Source organism: Carlito syrichta, unplaced genomic scaffold (genome assembly GCF_000164805.1).
Source record: "Carlito syrichta isolate Samal-C Ts95f unplaced genomic scaffold, Tarsius_syrichta-2.0.1 Scaffold308642, whole genome shotgun sequence".
NCBI classification, from domain to species: domain Eukaryota; kingdom Metazoa; phylum Chordata; class Mammalia; order Primates; family Tarsiidae; genus Carlito; species Carlito syrichta.
The window spans coordinates 355,193-367,755 of record NW_007252738.1 but is presented as its reverse complement, the minus strand read 5'-3'; the positions used below and the strand labels follow the sequence as shown (position 1 = coordinate 367,755).

General features: G+C 34.4%; 1 protein-coding gene across 2 annotated transcripts in view; it reads left to right on the top strand.

The window, feature by feature from the left end:
• Positions 1–11,796, top strand: part of FGF10 (fibroblast growth factor 10) — an 81,058-nt gene extending 69,262 nt beyond the window's left edge. For both annotated transcript variants that reach the window (XM_021716260.1, XM_008065526.2), the window contains 2 exons: positions 3,531–3,634; positions 8,895–11,796. In XM_021716260.1, coding sequence (XP_021571935.1) covers positions 3,531–3,634; positions 8,895–9,092 — 302 coding nt within the window. In that variant the 3' untranslated portion in view covers positions 9,093–11,796. The remainder of the gene's footprint in view (positions 1–3,530; positions 3,635–8,894) is intronic.
• Positions 11,797–12,563: the final 767 nt, after the last annotated feature.

Genomic DNA, 12,563 nt, shown 5'->3' with positions numbered 1-12,563 from the left:
ATTTCAAGTCATTTTGATGAATATTTAAATAACATTTCAAGTTATTTAGATATTGAAAAATGTAGTTTTTTCTGGGCATGATCAGAGACCTAGAATCTATTGAGCATGCTAGAGATAATGTAACATTCTACCATCTAGAACAATGAGTAGAATAATGTTTTCAACAAATTCAAGGGTGTAATAGATTACCAGCTGAAATAATAATTGCTTTATAATTGTCTTAACACCAATTTTTATGAAGCAAAATTATACACAAGTGGATTATTTGCAAACTATCTGGTTATTATAACGTTTAAAACATTGGAAAAATCATGACATTTGTTTTGTCATAGACATAAAACTAGATATTTTTTGTGTTTCCCCCAGAATTGCAACATCACATTGGTGTAGTTGTCTACTCTTTGGAATATAACCAAGAACCTATGAAAAAGAGATACTAGGGTTTCTACACAACAGCTCATGTCCTGTACTCAGAAAAGATTTGGTGATGACCAAACCTTGCTTATATTTTTGACTCAATTCTAGCAGATTTACTTATTAATATATCAGCTCCTGAGAACCTTCTTTCACAGGAGAGAAAGTCATCAAACCTAATGCCATTGATGCTAAGTCATTAAGGAAAATATTAGTAATCTTCATATATAAAAGCAAGAGATCAGTGAACTTAAAGATTTAGGTGTCATTTAAAAAATAAATAAAGTTTGGGTGCTGGAAAACTTTAGTCATACAGATGTATCTGGAAGTTCATCTCTTTGTGTCGAATAAATGGTATGCTTCTCTAAAATGCTTTTGAAATCTAACGATCAAGTGTTTGCTAGAATATTGAAAAAAGTATTTAAAAATATGTTTATCATTGCCTTGGTTATTTTGCTATTGTCAGCTTTATTTGGTGAAGCCTGATGCAGTAGAAAGAAAATGGGCTTTGGATCCAAATACCAAATCTACTATATCCAAGTGGGTATTTGTTCACCACTTTACTTAATTTTTTCAAGACTCACTTTCAACATTTATAGAAAATGATGCTTATCTCTGGTATGTTTTGAAAAGATTAATGGCGGTATGAATGAGATCCAAAAGTATATGACACATGAGAGTCATTCTGTATCAGTTCCAGATTTTTATGCTATATGTTATCTTTCAATTCAGTTTACCCCAAATGGTGTTTTTCTCAACCAAAAATAATTGTTACCTGGACCAGGGATCTCACATCCTAAAAAGGCTTTCTGATTCATGTTCAGACTCCTTTTCTCACAATTGTAATAATGAATAGCTGCAGGGTCATACATATATTATTTAGAAAATTTAAAGGACTTTCAGACTTATAATAATTTATCTGTAACTGATATCAAATACTTATATTTTGTAATTCACTGACTTTCCCTTTGAATATACAAAATTTTGATATTTCTCTTTACTTTCATTTTTACTGTCTTTGGATATGGAATTTTTAATTCATCTTAAGGTTTTACAAATATGACTCTGCTGTCAAAAGAAAAGTCTATGTTTAATGAATATCCAGTTTTCCTTTTCTCAACCAGTCATTGATTCATTGTTTTCATTCAATGAATATATATTGAACACAAATTATGACCTATGCACTATTCTCTTTTTTAAAAAAACACCACTGTGATTACTATGGTTCTTTGAGAAAGATACACAACCAAGAAGAAGATATACAGTGATTCTGAACCAAAGACCACATTTGAAGTCATTTAGACTAACATTATGGTATGGCCACATCGTTCCTGAGGTATAGTGTAAATATGATAAAAACCCCAAGGAGCTCCCTAAGTCTTTCTATGTTAGAATATAATAGACCAATTGGACAATAATTCATGAGAAAGTTAGTCTAGAGAGGTTAATATGTTTGTCTTACATCAGGGTTCCCCAATCCCCAGGGCTACTGACCTGTACAATGGCCTGTTAGGAACTGGGTCATAAGCAGTCGGTGAGGAACCAGCTAGAGAGCAGTGCTTCATCTGTATTCACAGCCACTCTCCATTGCTCCCATTACCACCTGAGCTCTGCCTCCTGTCAGATCAGCAATGAAAAGCCTACTTCCTTTTCTTACATCCTATCTTTGCAAAGCAGGGCTTGGTCATATCAACTTTGCAACAGGGGAACTGAAGCATTTGTATTAACCTCTGTGAGGCTAACTGGTGAAGAAAGAGGAGGAAAGAAGGTATTCATGTCTTGTGAATAAGTCACTATTCTTCCCTATGGGAATAGTATAAACATAGAATTTGTAGACTTCATTTAAAAAGGTGTTTCTCATGATAGGTAATGCATGGTAAATTATAACTTATGGTCAACTTTCAGATATTATGGGCTAAGCCAATGAAAATGTGTATGTTCTGTTGAGGATTTAAATCTCCCCTTAAAGAGGTTCCAAAATCTGGACTTGTTGGAGGACAACTTACCCCTAATAATAATTAAGGCGATATTAAGCTCCAAGAAAATTTTAATTGTTTTATATGACTATCTCACTTAATAGTCACAATAAGAGTATGAGGAAAGTACTATTATGTTGTCCATTTTACAAACGAAATTGGAACCTGAGACAGTATGGTGGCTTCTCCTGTGATCATTCACTAATAAATGCAGAGCCAGGAGTCAAACACAGATATTCTGGACCCAGAGGCTACATGCTAATCACAACGCTTCTTCTCTACCCTGAGCAAGCTTTCCTTAGAGTTATAAGTAGTTTTACTTTTTGAGGTTTTCCTTAACCTAAAATCATTAGGCACTTTGAGTAGAATATCAAATGCCTTCCTACACTGCCTATAATCTTTTCAGAGAAAATTATCTTTAGATACACCAATTGAAACTTCCATGTTGGAGGGAAAAGGTCTCTTGTCTATCCACTACTAGTTCTCCTAGTTTTGCATTCTTTCCGGGGGAAAAAAAAAAACTTTAAAAAATGTTCATGGATTCTCCTCTCTCTCCCCACCCAAGTAGTGACTCTATTTTAAAGGCAATGTAGATGTTGGGATTCATTTCCCTGTATCTCAGAAATTCAGCACATTTGCCAAAAATGAATTTATCAGTTCAGTGTAGCCAAGAGATTTAGTTTATCTGTGTCCTACAAAGAAGAAATAGTTTACCACTGTTTTTACAGATTGAGGTAATTGGACATATTATTGACATATGCTAGAGACTTAATTTAATACCATAGTACAGATATAGGCTCTGATAAGTTATTGTAAAGTTTAGGCTAAGATGAGTAGAGTTTTTTCAGTACTTATGGAGTTGAAAAAAAGCATTTTAATTAAAACAATATTTTCCTATATACATTCAGAATAGAACAAAGGGAAATTCTTATAAAGCCTTACTACTTGTTTCCATATATTTGCTGGAAATACTTGCCAGGTTTTTAGACACAGTGTAAGATTTTTTTTCTCCCCATTTTTTTAGCCTTTTGCTTTTAGAACCATTAAAAAATAAACATAGTAGTTTATTTTGCTTGTATGTTTTTAAAACTGAATTTATATGAGTCTTTACATTTAGCCCTTTAAAATTGTATGTTTTAGGTATCCTGGAGATAACATCAGTGGAAATTGGAGTTGTTGCTGTCAAAGCCATTAACAGCAACTATTACTTAGCCATGAACAAGAAGGGGAAACTCTATGGCTCAGTAAGTATTCTGCTTTTGTTTTCAAATCCACGGCAGGAAATCATTACCACAGTTTTTGGAATGTTTCCTCCAGACATTGAACAGCTTTGTTATCGTTCTATTGCTAGTAAACAGAGTCACAGTGGGCTGGTTACCAGCATTTCAAGGCCTGGCAAAGCAGTTCTTCCAACTCTATAATCTTTCCTGTTGTTCACCCATTAGTATACCACACAGGCTGTTGCTGGCATTTGTCTGTGAATGTTCTGAACTGCTAACCAGTCAGGCTCTCACGGAAGCATCTGGTCAGATTGGCACGGGAGCTGCAGACAAGTTGGAGTAGAATCATTAAAAACAAAAATCTTGAACTGAGTAGAAAATCATGTACTATGTACTATGTGTATGTTACAGCTGAAGATAAAACAGGGGCTCAGATGTTTTGTATTTTGTTAAAATCTGAAATGGGGAAATAAATCAAGAAATTCAACATTTTGCATGTTTTCCAGTCAGCTCCAGAATTGTATCTATCTAGACAATAAACACTAATTCAAATTATGCCTCAACATCATAATATAAATCTGGAACTACTATTCCTTACGATAGAGTTCGTGTGGCACAGGTATTCAGCCAGTGCTTTAGGCACATCCATAATTATATTCCATACCACATGTCAAGTATTTTGAATATCACTTCTACAATCTTGGATAACTCATTTAGACTAATTTTCTAAGCCTACGATCTTACTTAAAATGACAAATAATTAATTTAGAGTTGTAATTGTAATTAAATTGTAAACAGTACAATTCTGTTCAGATCCTTAGAATAAATACATCAATCAAATATATCAATATCTACTATAGGAGGGGGGACTCCCAAAAATGGGATTTGTTTATCAAAAATTGTGTATTTTTCTTACATGTTTAAACTTCAGATACTTTTAAAGTACTCTCCGTTTGATGCAATACACCTATGGAGACACTTTTTCAACTCTTCAAAACAGTTTTTGAACTTGTCAATTTTGAAGCCTTTTAGTGCTTCTGCCATTTTTTGTTTCAACTCTTCCACATTGGCCATAAAAAAAAAAAAAGTCACTCAGGCGAGATTTGGTGAATAGAGAAGGTGGAGGCACAGAGATCATGCCATTTTGGTCAAAAACTGTGGGCAAGTGCGCTCGTAAATCACCCATCATGAAAGTATTGAAAGTACTCATTGAAAGTATCAAAAAAAAAAAAAAAAAAAAAGACTTCACTGAAGCCAAACACAGACTCTAAGAACAACACTAGCTGGTAACACTGGTGCTGATGATTCCTAGACCATTTACCTAGTGGGGGAAGCCTGTACTACAAAGGGCCTAGCCTCCAAAAAACAAATACAAGTTTTTTTGGTTTCTCCCCTCATATGGCAGATACTGTTTGACATATCAAAATGTGTAAGAAAGAAGTATAGAAAATGGCCTTGATGTCAAATAATTTTTAATAAATTTGAAATAACTATAGAACAATTAATTGTTAAATGTCAGAAAAAGCCAGGAATAGTATAGCAGCCCTATAGTAAAGTTGGGACCTCAGTTTCAATCTTTTAATTACCACTTGAATGATGACAGGAGTGGATCAGTTTATGGATATGGATACATTTTGTTGTGTCACTTCCAGAGCTAGATCAAGTAAATGTTAACTGAATTTAAGGCTCTTCTCTCTAATTCCACTCTAGCTTCAATGCCAGCTATAAACTTGAACTTAACAAATTTTAGTTGCATTTTGTTGAAGGATATATAACAATATCTATGGCCAGAAATAAAACCTGCTACACAGATCTATTAAATAATTTTATTTTTTTCTAAGATCTTGTGTAATTTTTATAGGTTCAAAAATGAAGTTCAACTTATTTTGTTTATGCATAAGGATACAGCGTCAAGGAGAAATGGATAATCCTAAAATGAACTATGACATAAAAACATTTATACTTTTCCTCCCATTTCTCTACTTCCACCTGACACAGCTTATTTGTTGTGCTTATGCTTTTTCAAACTCTAAACTCTATGAATTATTTTATTTAGTCTGTTTATCTAAAGTAGGTGCGCAATTGGTTTCTATCGCATCTTTTTTTTTTTTTTTTTGAATGAGACAGAGTCTCATTCTGTTGTCCAGGCTGGAGTGCAGTAGCCATTTTGTGAGCTATGATCTCATAGCTCACTATAACCTCGAACTCCTGGCCTCTAGCAATCCTGCCACATCAGCCTCCCAAAGCACTGAGATTACAGACATGAGCCACCATTCCTGGCCATATCGCCTGTTTTAAATATCAGCAGTGGCACTTATCTGAGATTTCTCTCATATAATGTATTTGTTGACTGTCTTCTTCCAATAGATTGTGACCTTTGAGAGGGCAGTATATACTCAGCACTTAGAACCATATAAAGCACAGAGTTATACAACCACACAAACCAAACTACCTCTCCCGATAGCTCAGCCTTTTAGAGTAGCTTTCCATTTACAGCCTGTCTCAGAGAAAAACCCATTATCTAACCATAGTGTTCTGTTGTTGCAATTTTGCATTGCTACAGGAATAGTGAAAAATTATGGCTTGTTCAAATTAAATGAAAAATCTATTCAAATTGAATGTCCTGCTCAGAGTGGAATGGAACTAACAATTTTGCATCTGAAGGGTATATTATCAAAATTCATTAGTACATACCTAATATAGTTCTATATACCAGATGTCAATTCTTATAATGCCTATCTTCTTATTTTATTTTATTTTTTATTTTTTGAGTTGGAGTCTCACTCTGTTGCCCAGACTGGAGTGCAGTGGCATGTTCTCGGCCACTGCAGCCTCAGCCTGCTGGGCACCGGTGATCCTTCTGCCTCAGACTTCCAAGTAGCCGGAACTACAGGCATGTGCTACCACACCCAGCTAATTTTTTTGTATTTAGTGTAGAGACAAGGTCTTGCCAAGTTGCCCGGGTGGATCTCGAACCCACGGGCTCAGGCAATCCACTTGCCTTGGCCTCCCTGAGTGCTGGGATTACAGGCTGAGCCACCGAGCCCAGCTACTATCTTCATTTTTTAATATAATTTTCATTGATTCCATAAGTCTTTTAAAAAATCTCAGTTGGGCAGACTGATTGATTAAACCATCTCTATAGCTGTTCTCTCTTTTCTCTCTTGAATACTTTTCTCTACTTCTTTTTGGAAACTGTATCTTTCTTACTTTTTATAGTTAATATTATGAACAATGCATCTACTGTATTCTGGGTTTTCTCCTGACTGACAAAATTAAGTAAGGAAATTATAAAACTGAATTAAATAGAACAGCCCTTCACAGATCATGATTTAAGAACCAAAGAAATTTCCCAGGTAGCTGGAAAAAAATCCAAACTTTTCCTAACCTACCAAAACACTGCTTTTGAGACATTTCTCTAGCCTGGATTAAAATGAACAATACAAGCAAGCAAATGAAAAACCACTAGAACATTAGTATTTATGATTTGCCTAGATCCTCTAAACAACATAGATTCCTAGGTCCCTACAACAGAGTCTGAGATATTTGTGATATGGCCCAAATCTTAAATGCTCGCGATAAAGAGGTTAACACAGGTGTACTTCACTTTAACAAACATAACTTTATAAATTAATTTTGGAGAGAAAAAATAAGTAGACATTCACTCTCACTTTTCTATTCACAACTTCATCTCAAATATGACATCAACTGAAATATCAATCCCCCTTTAATCTGTAAACTTTACTCCTCTTAATGAATTGAACATAGTTATTCATATTATAAAATTATCTCTGCTTGAAAACTATATAGTTTTAGACAGGCTAAGACAAATAAGGAGAAAATAAAATAAACTCATATTAAGGATTTCAATTCCTTTCTAATGCAGAAGTATTTTTGTTTTATTCAACTATTTATTAAAATAATTTTAGATTCCTGTTAAAACAATTTGCCCTTTCTTCTTACTTTCAACTAATTAAGTCATCAGTTGAATGTTACATTTAAGTATTACTTTATAGAAGAAAAGCATTTCAGACTAACAAACTTTCAGGGAAATAAGCTTAAATTGGTAACATTAATATGAACTACACCTGCTTGTCATGGATCTGATAATGTTCAAAATTATGATTAATACTCTCAGAGATCTGGATATTCTACTATATACACATTCAGGAATCCAGAATTTAGTAAATTTCAAAAAGTCCCAAGGTGAGATAAACTGCCCAGTAGAGGTCTCAACCGAAATACGTCCACGTACCCTTCCCTTGGATAAAGAAGGTGGAACTAGATGGCAGTGTCTTAATTCTTTAACTTCTTAACTACATTAGTTTGGGTGCAAGAGAAGAGGAACATTTCCGAAGTCAGTCTTGAAATCATTGATATACCTCCTCTTTGTAATTAACTGCAGAGTAGAATCCTGGATTTGTGGAATGAATGAGGGTGAATCCTTGCTTCAACAGAATTCTTTAAAACCATTTGGCTAATGAAACAAAGTCAAAGATCTATGGCTACTGAGTGGAATTTTCCAGGATCAAAGTTTTCAGGTTTATACAATATAGGCATTGCTAGTCACCATGCTCATAATTTCTTTGACATGCTAGTTCACAAAACAAGGCATTTCTTGTCTTAGTTTTCAGTCATTCATAGAGTTCAGAGCAAAATTTGTCAAAATTCCAAGTTATGGAAAATTAGTCAGTTTAATTGAAAAATTTGGTATTTGGAAGAGAGAAAGTCATTTTCCCTTTTTAATCACATAGAACTATTGTGGTTTGTGCTATAAGATCTGCTTCCTTATCAATATGTGTATGTGTATTTATTGTGGATTGACAGGTAAAGTTTGAAAATTTGATAAACCCATGATTCCTGCCATTCTATTTTTTTCTGTGGGACCCCTGGTCATCACTATGAAAGAAGGATTATAACATTTTAGAAAAATCATTGGTCTACTAGAAATGTTAGCAAGATCTCTACCTCCTGACAATCATTCTAGGCACTTAAACCATGTCATATTCAAAGAACACCAGTTTTTTGAAAGGGTCCCCATATGTGGCTATGACCATCAATTAATATGTATCATCTGCTTCCAAACATGGAATCTGTTTTGTGGTTCTGAATTTTACTCTTCTGTTGTTACATAATGTTGTTAACATTGTGTATTAAGTGCACAACTTGGGTACAAATGCAACTATAAACAAAACCCTTGAATTGGAGTTCTCCATGTGGTTTGTATCAAATGGAATCAAGTGCCATCACCATAGCAATGAAATATTCTGTTTTTCCTTTATAGAAAGAATTTAACAATGACTGTAAGCTGAAGGAAAGGATAGAGGAAAACGGATACAATACCTATGCATCCTTCAACTGGCAGCACAATGGGAGACAAATGTATGTGGCATTGAATGGAAAAGGAGCACCAAGGAGAGGACAGAAGACGCGAAGGAAAAACACCTCAGCTCACTTTCTTCCAATGGTGGTACATTCATAGAGGAAGGCAATGTTTGTGGATGCAGTAGAACCAAAGGCTCTTTTGCCGGGAATAGTTGGTATTCTCCATGAAGACAGTAGTTCAAAAGGCAAAGACACATTGCAGATGTCTGCTTGCTTAAAAGAAAGCAAGCCTTTGAAGGTTTTTGTACTCACTGCTGACATATGATGATCTTTTAATTAGTTCTGTGTCATGCCTTATAATCAAGATATAGGCAGATCAAACAGGATGGAAGTTATTCCCAAGCAAACAACATCGTGGCTGGGTTTTTTTGTTGTTGTTAAATTTTTGTTTTTGTTTTGAACCTCTGAGATAGAACTTAAAGGACATGGAACAATCTGTTGAATGATCTTCGGGAAAGTTATTTATGGAATACGAACTCATATCAAAGACTTTCATTGCTCATTCAAGCCTAATGATTCAATGAGCAGTAATACACGCAAGCATTTACTGGAAAGCACTTGGGTCATATCATATGCACAACCAAAGGAGTTTTGGGTGTGGCATCATGGAAGAATTGGTTAGGATTAAAATAGAATCACGTTAGTGTGAAACTGTTCTAACAATACAAATAGTATGGTATGCTTGTGCATTCTGTCTTCATCCCTTTCTATTTCTTTCTAAGTTATTTATTTAATAGGATGTTAAATATCTTTTGGGGTGTTAAAGAGTATCCTCAGCAGCTGCCCTCTGGTTTTCGATTTCTTTTTCTTCAGCATACCACATGCATGTTCATGACAAAATGTTTTTAAATCTTGGCAAACACTTCAAAAATAGGAGATGAGACTAGGGAAGCAGTATGAGTGTCCCATGTGCTGTCAGTTGACTTAATTTGCACTTCTGCAATAAGAACCATCAACAATAAATATGGTATTGCTGTGCCATGGCTTGAGTGAGAGATGTCTGCCATCTTTTAAACACATATATTATTCCTGAGGCTTCCTTTCCCAAGAAGTAGACCAGAAGGCTAAATTCTTCTCTTTCAATATATTAATGTGTCTCCAAGAATACACTAAAAGAAGGAAAGTTAATTTTTGAAAACATTTGAGTAGTCTAGCCTCATTATTTACTGGCTATTTCTTGCCATATGTCACAGTGGTAAATGATAAGAGGCTGTCTGCATCTGTAAGAATCCTTTGTAAGTCCCACTTAATGCATCCTTCCCAAAGGAACTATCAAGGAATTTGGTATGAAGTGTAACTCTCCCAGGGGCTTAAACTGAGCAAATATATCCTGGTATAAGCGTAACCATATACTAAAACCTGTTCGAGCTGTTTGACCTAATCTTTACAAAATGAAATAAAACTTATTTTCTGTAAATTTAAAGAGCTTTAGAAGGTTCCATAATGTAACCATATCAAAATTTATTTTGTTAGAGCAGGTATAGAAAACAGTACATAAGAGTTTACCAATCAGCACCACATTGTATTCCACTAAATAAATACATAAGCCTTATTTGCAGTGTCTGTAGCAATTAAAAAATGTAGAAAAATATTATTTGTTCTAAATACTTTATGTGATAACTATAAGGATATATTGATGCTGCAGTTTTATCTTCATATTTCTTGTTTTGAAAGAGTCTGTTTATTTTTATTGTTTGGACACAGTATTTTGGTACAAGGAAAAGACTCACTAAATGTGTCTTCTTACTAAAGTTTAACCTCTAGAAAGACTGGTATTTTGATTCACGTGTAACTTATTTGTGTCAATGCTTAACTAGCACTCCCAGTTAATGTGTTATTTAAAAATTAGCTTTATTAAGAAATTTTCCCATAAAGCAATCCCATAAATTTCAAGTTTTCTCGTTCTTCAAAAAAGTTGGTATTTTAAAAGAAATGCATTTGAGGAATTGTGTTTTGGTTTATGGTTTAAATTGCATTTCATGGTACTTTGTTTCCAACTTGCTTTTTGACAAATGGGATTCTAAAAATGTTTAATTTTTGTGGTTGGAATCTGGATGTTAAAATTTAATTGGTAACCGAGTCTGAGATTTATAATGAAATGCACTCCTATCAGAACCAGATATCTTTTTTCTTTTATTTTAAAATAATAATTGCACCTGACACATGAACATGGACCACCCACAAACCAAATTAAATGTTTAGTGAGACAAATATAGTATTAGATGACCACAGTAACAGCAAATAGGGCACAAACTGGGTTCTTATTTCACATAGCCATTTAGATTACCAAAGAGACCATGTGTAAACAGTCATCATTATAGTACTCAAGACACTAAAACAGCTTCTAGCAAAATGTATCAAAGCTTGCAAAGGCCAAAAATAGAAAACATCTCTCCCCCACCCCCACCCCCTTCATGGCCCAACAGAAAGTAAAACAGAAACAGTTTGGTGAGGGCTAATGACATTCTCTTGCATTTTAAAATGGCATCTTTTTTTCTATATTAAAACAGAATTCTGACTCTCTTTGCAACTACTGAAGTAAAAGCATTTCCAGCCCTGAATGTTGTAGATTTTTTAAGATTGAGATTTTTGGGAGCTCTGCCTCTGTGGGAACAATGGGCTCTGGCCCACAAAGTTAAGGTGCATCAGTCACAAATTTGTGTCCGTATGAGTGCTGATTCTGAGAAGACTCCTCATAAAGATATAGAATCACTCCCTCCTCCTACCTCCCAAAAGACTGAACAGTGTATAGTATGTGACATTTAAATAAAAACAATAAATGCTGGGAAAATAAAATAAAATTTTTGTCCTTGTTTGTTTTATTAGCCTGGATCTCTACCTGATAATAAAGAAAGAAACTCAAGTGTTGTGTGCATGGCAGGATGTGGTTAAATGCCCCACAGTCCCAAACAACAACAGCAGAAAAAAAATTACTCAAACATTTGTAAGGTTTCTTTAATGTTTCACATGTGTGAGTCAGCTATCCTTACTCTAATAACAACCAAATGCTTTCCAATCTTTCCTATGTATTCAGGTCTACCTAGTTTATGCAGTGAATAAAGAACAATGAATTGGAAACAAGGATGGCTCAGATAACAATGGAAGACTTTTGGACGAAAGTCAAGAGGTTGCACAATCTGATTTCAAGGGGACAGAGTAGGCCAATGAATTTGATATAAAAAGTAGAGAGAGAAAAAGTACATAGTGCAAGTTGGTTCCAGCGCCCAAGCAAGTTTATGAACATAACTTAAATGGATCAGCATTAATGCTGCCAAGTTCTAATAATTTGGATGTTGTTAATTAAGGGTTTATGATTATTCAATGAACTAAAATTTACCTTTTTCATGTCAGTGAAGAGTTTAGCTGATCCAAACTTTGTCTAAATAAAGATGTATGTAGGAAGCCTGAAATATTTAAGAGACAATACCTAGTACGTTAGAAGTAGCACATATACATGCAAATACTATGTTGATTAAGAGTTCTTGTCTACTTAATTAGGAAGGATGTTTGCAACCTAAACTACACTAAAACAACAACAAAAAGCATATCTTGGGAAGATGCTAGGAAA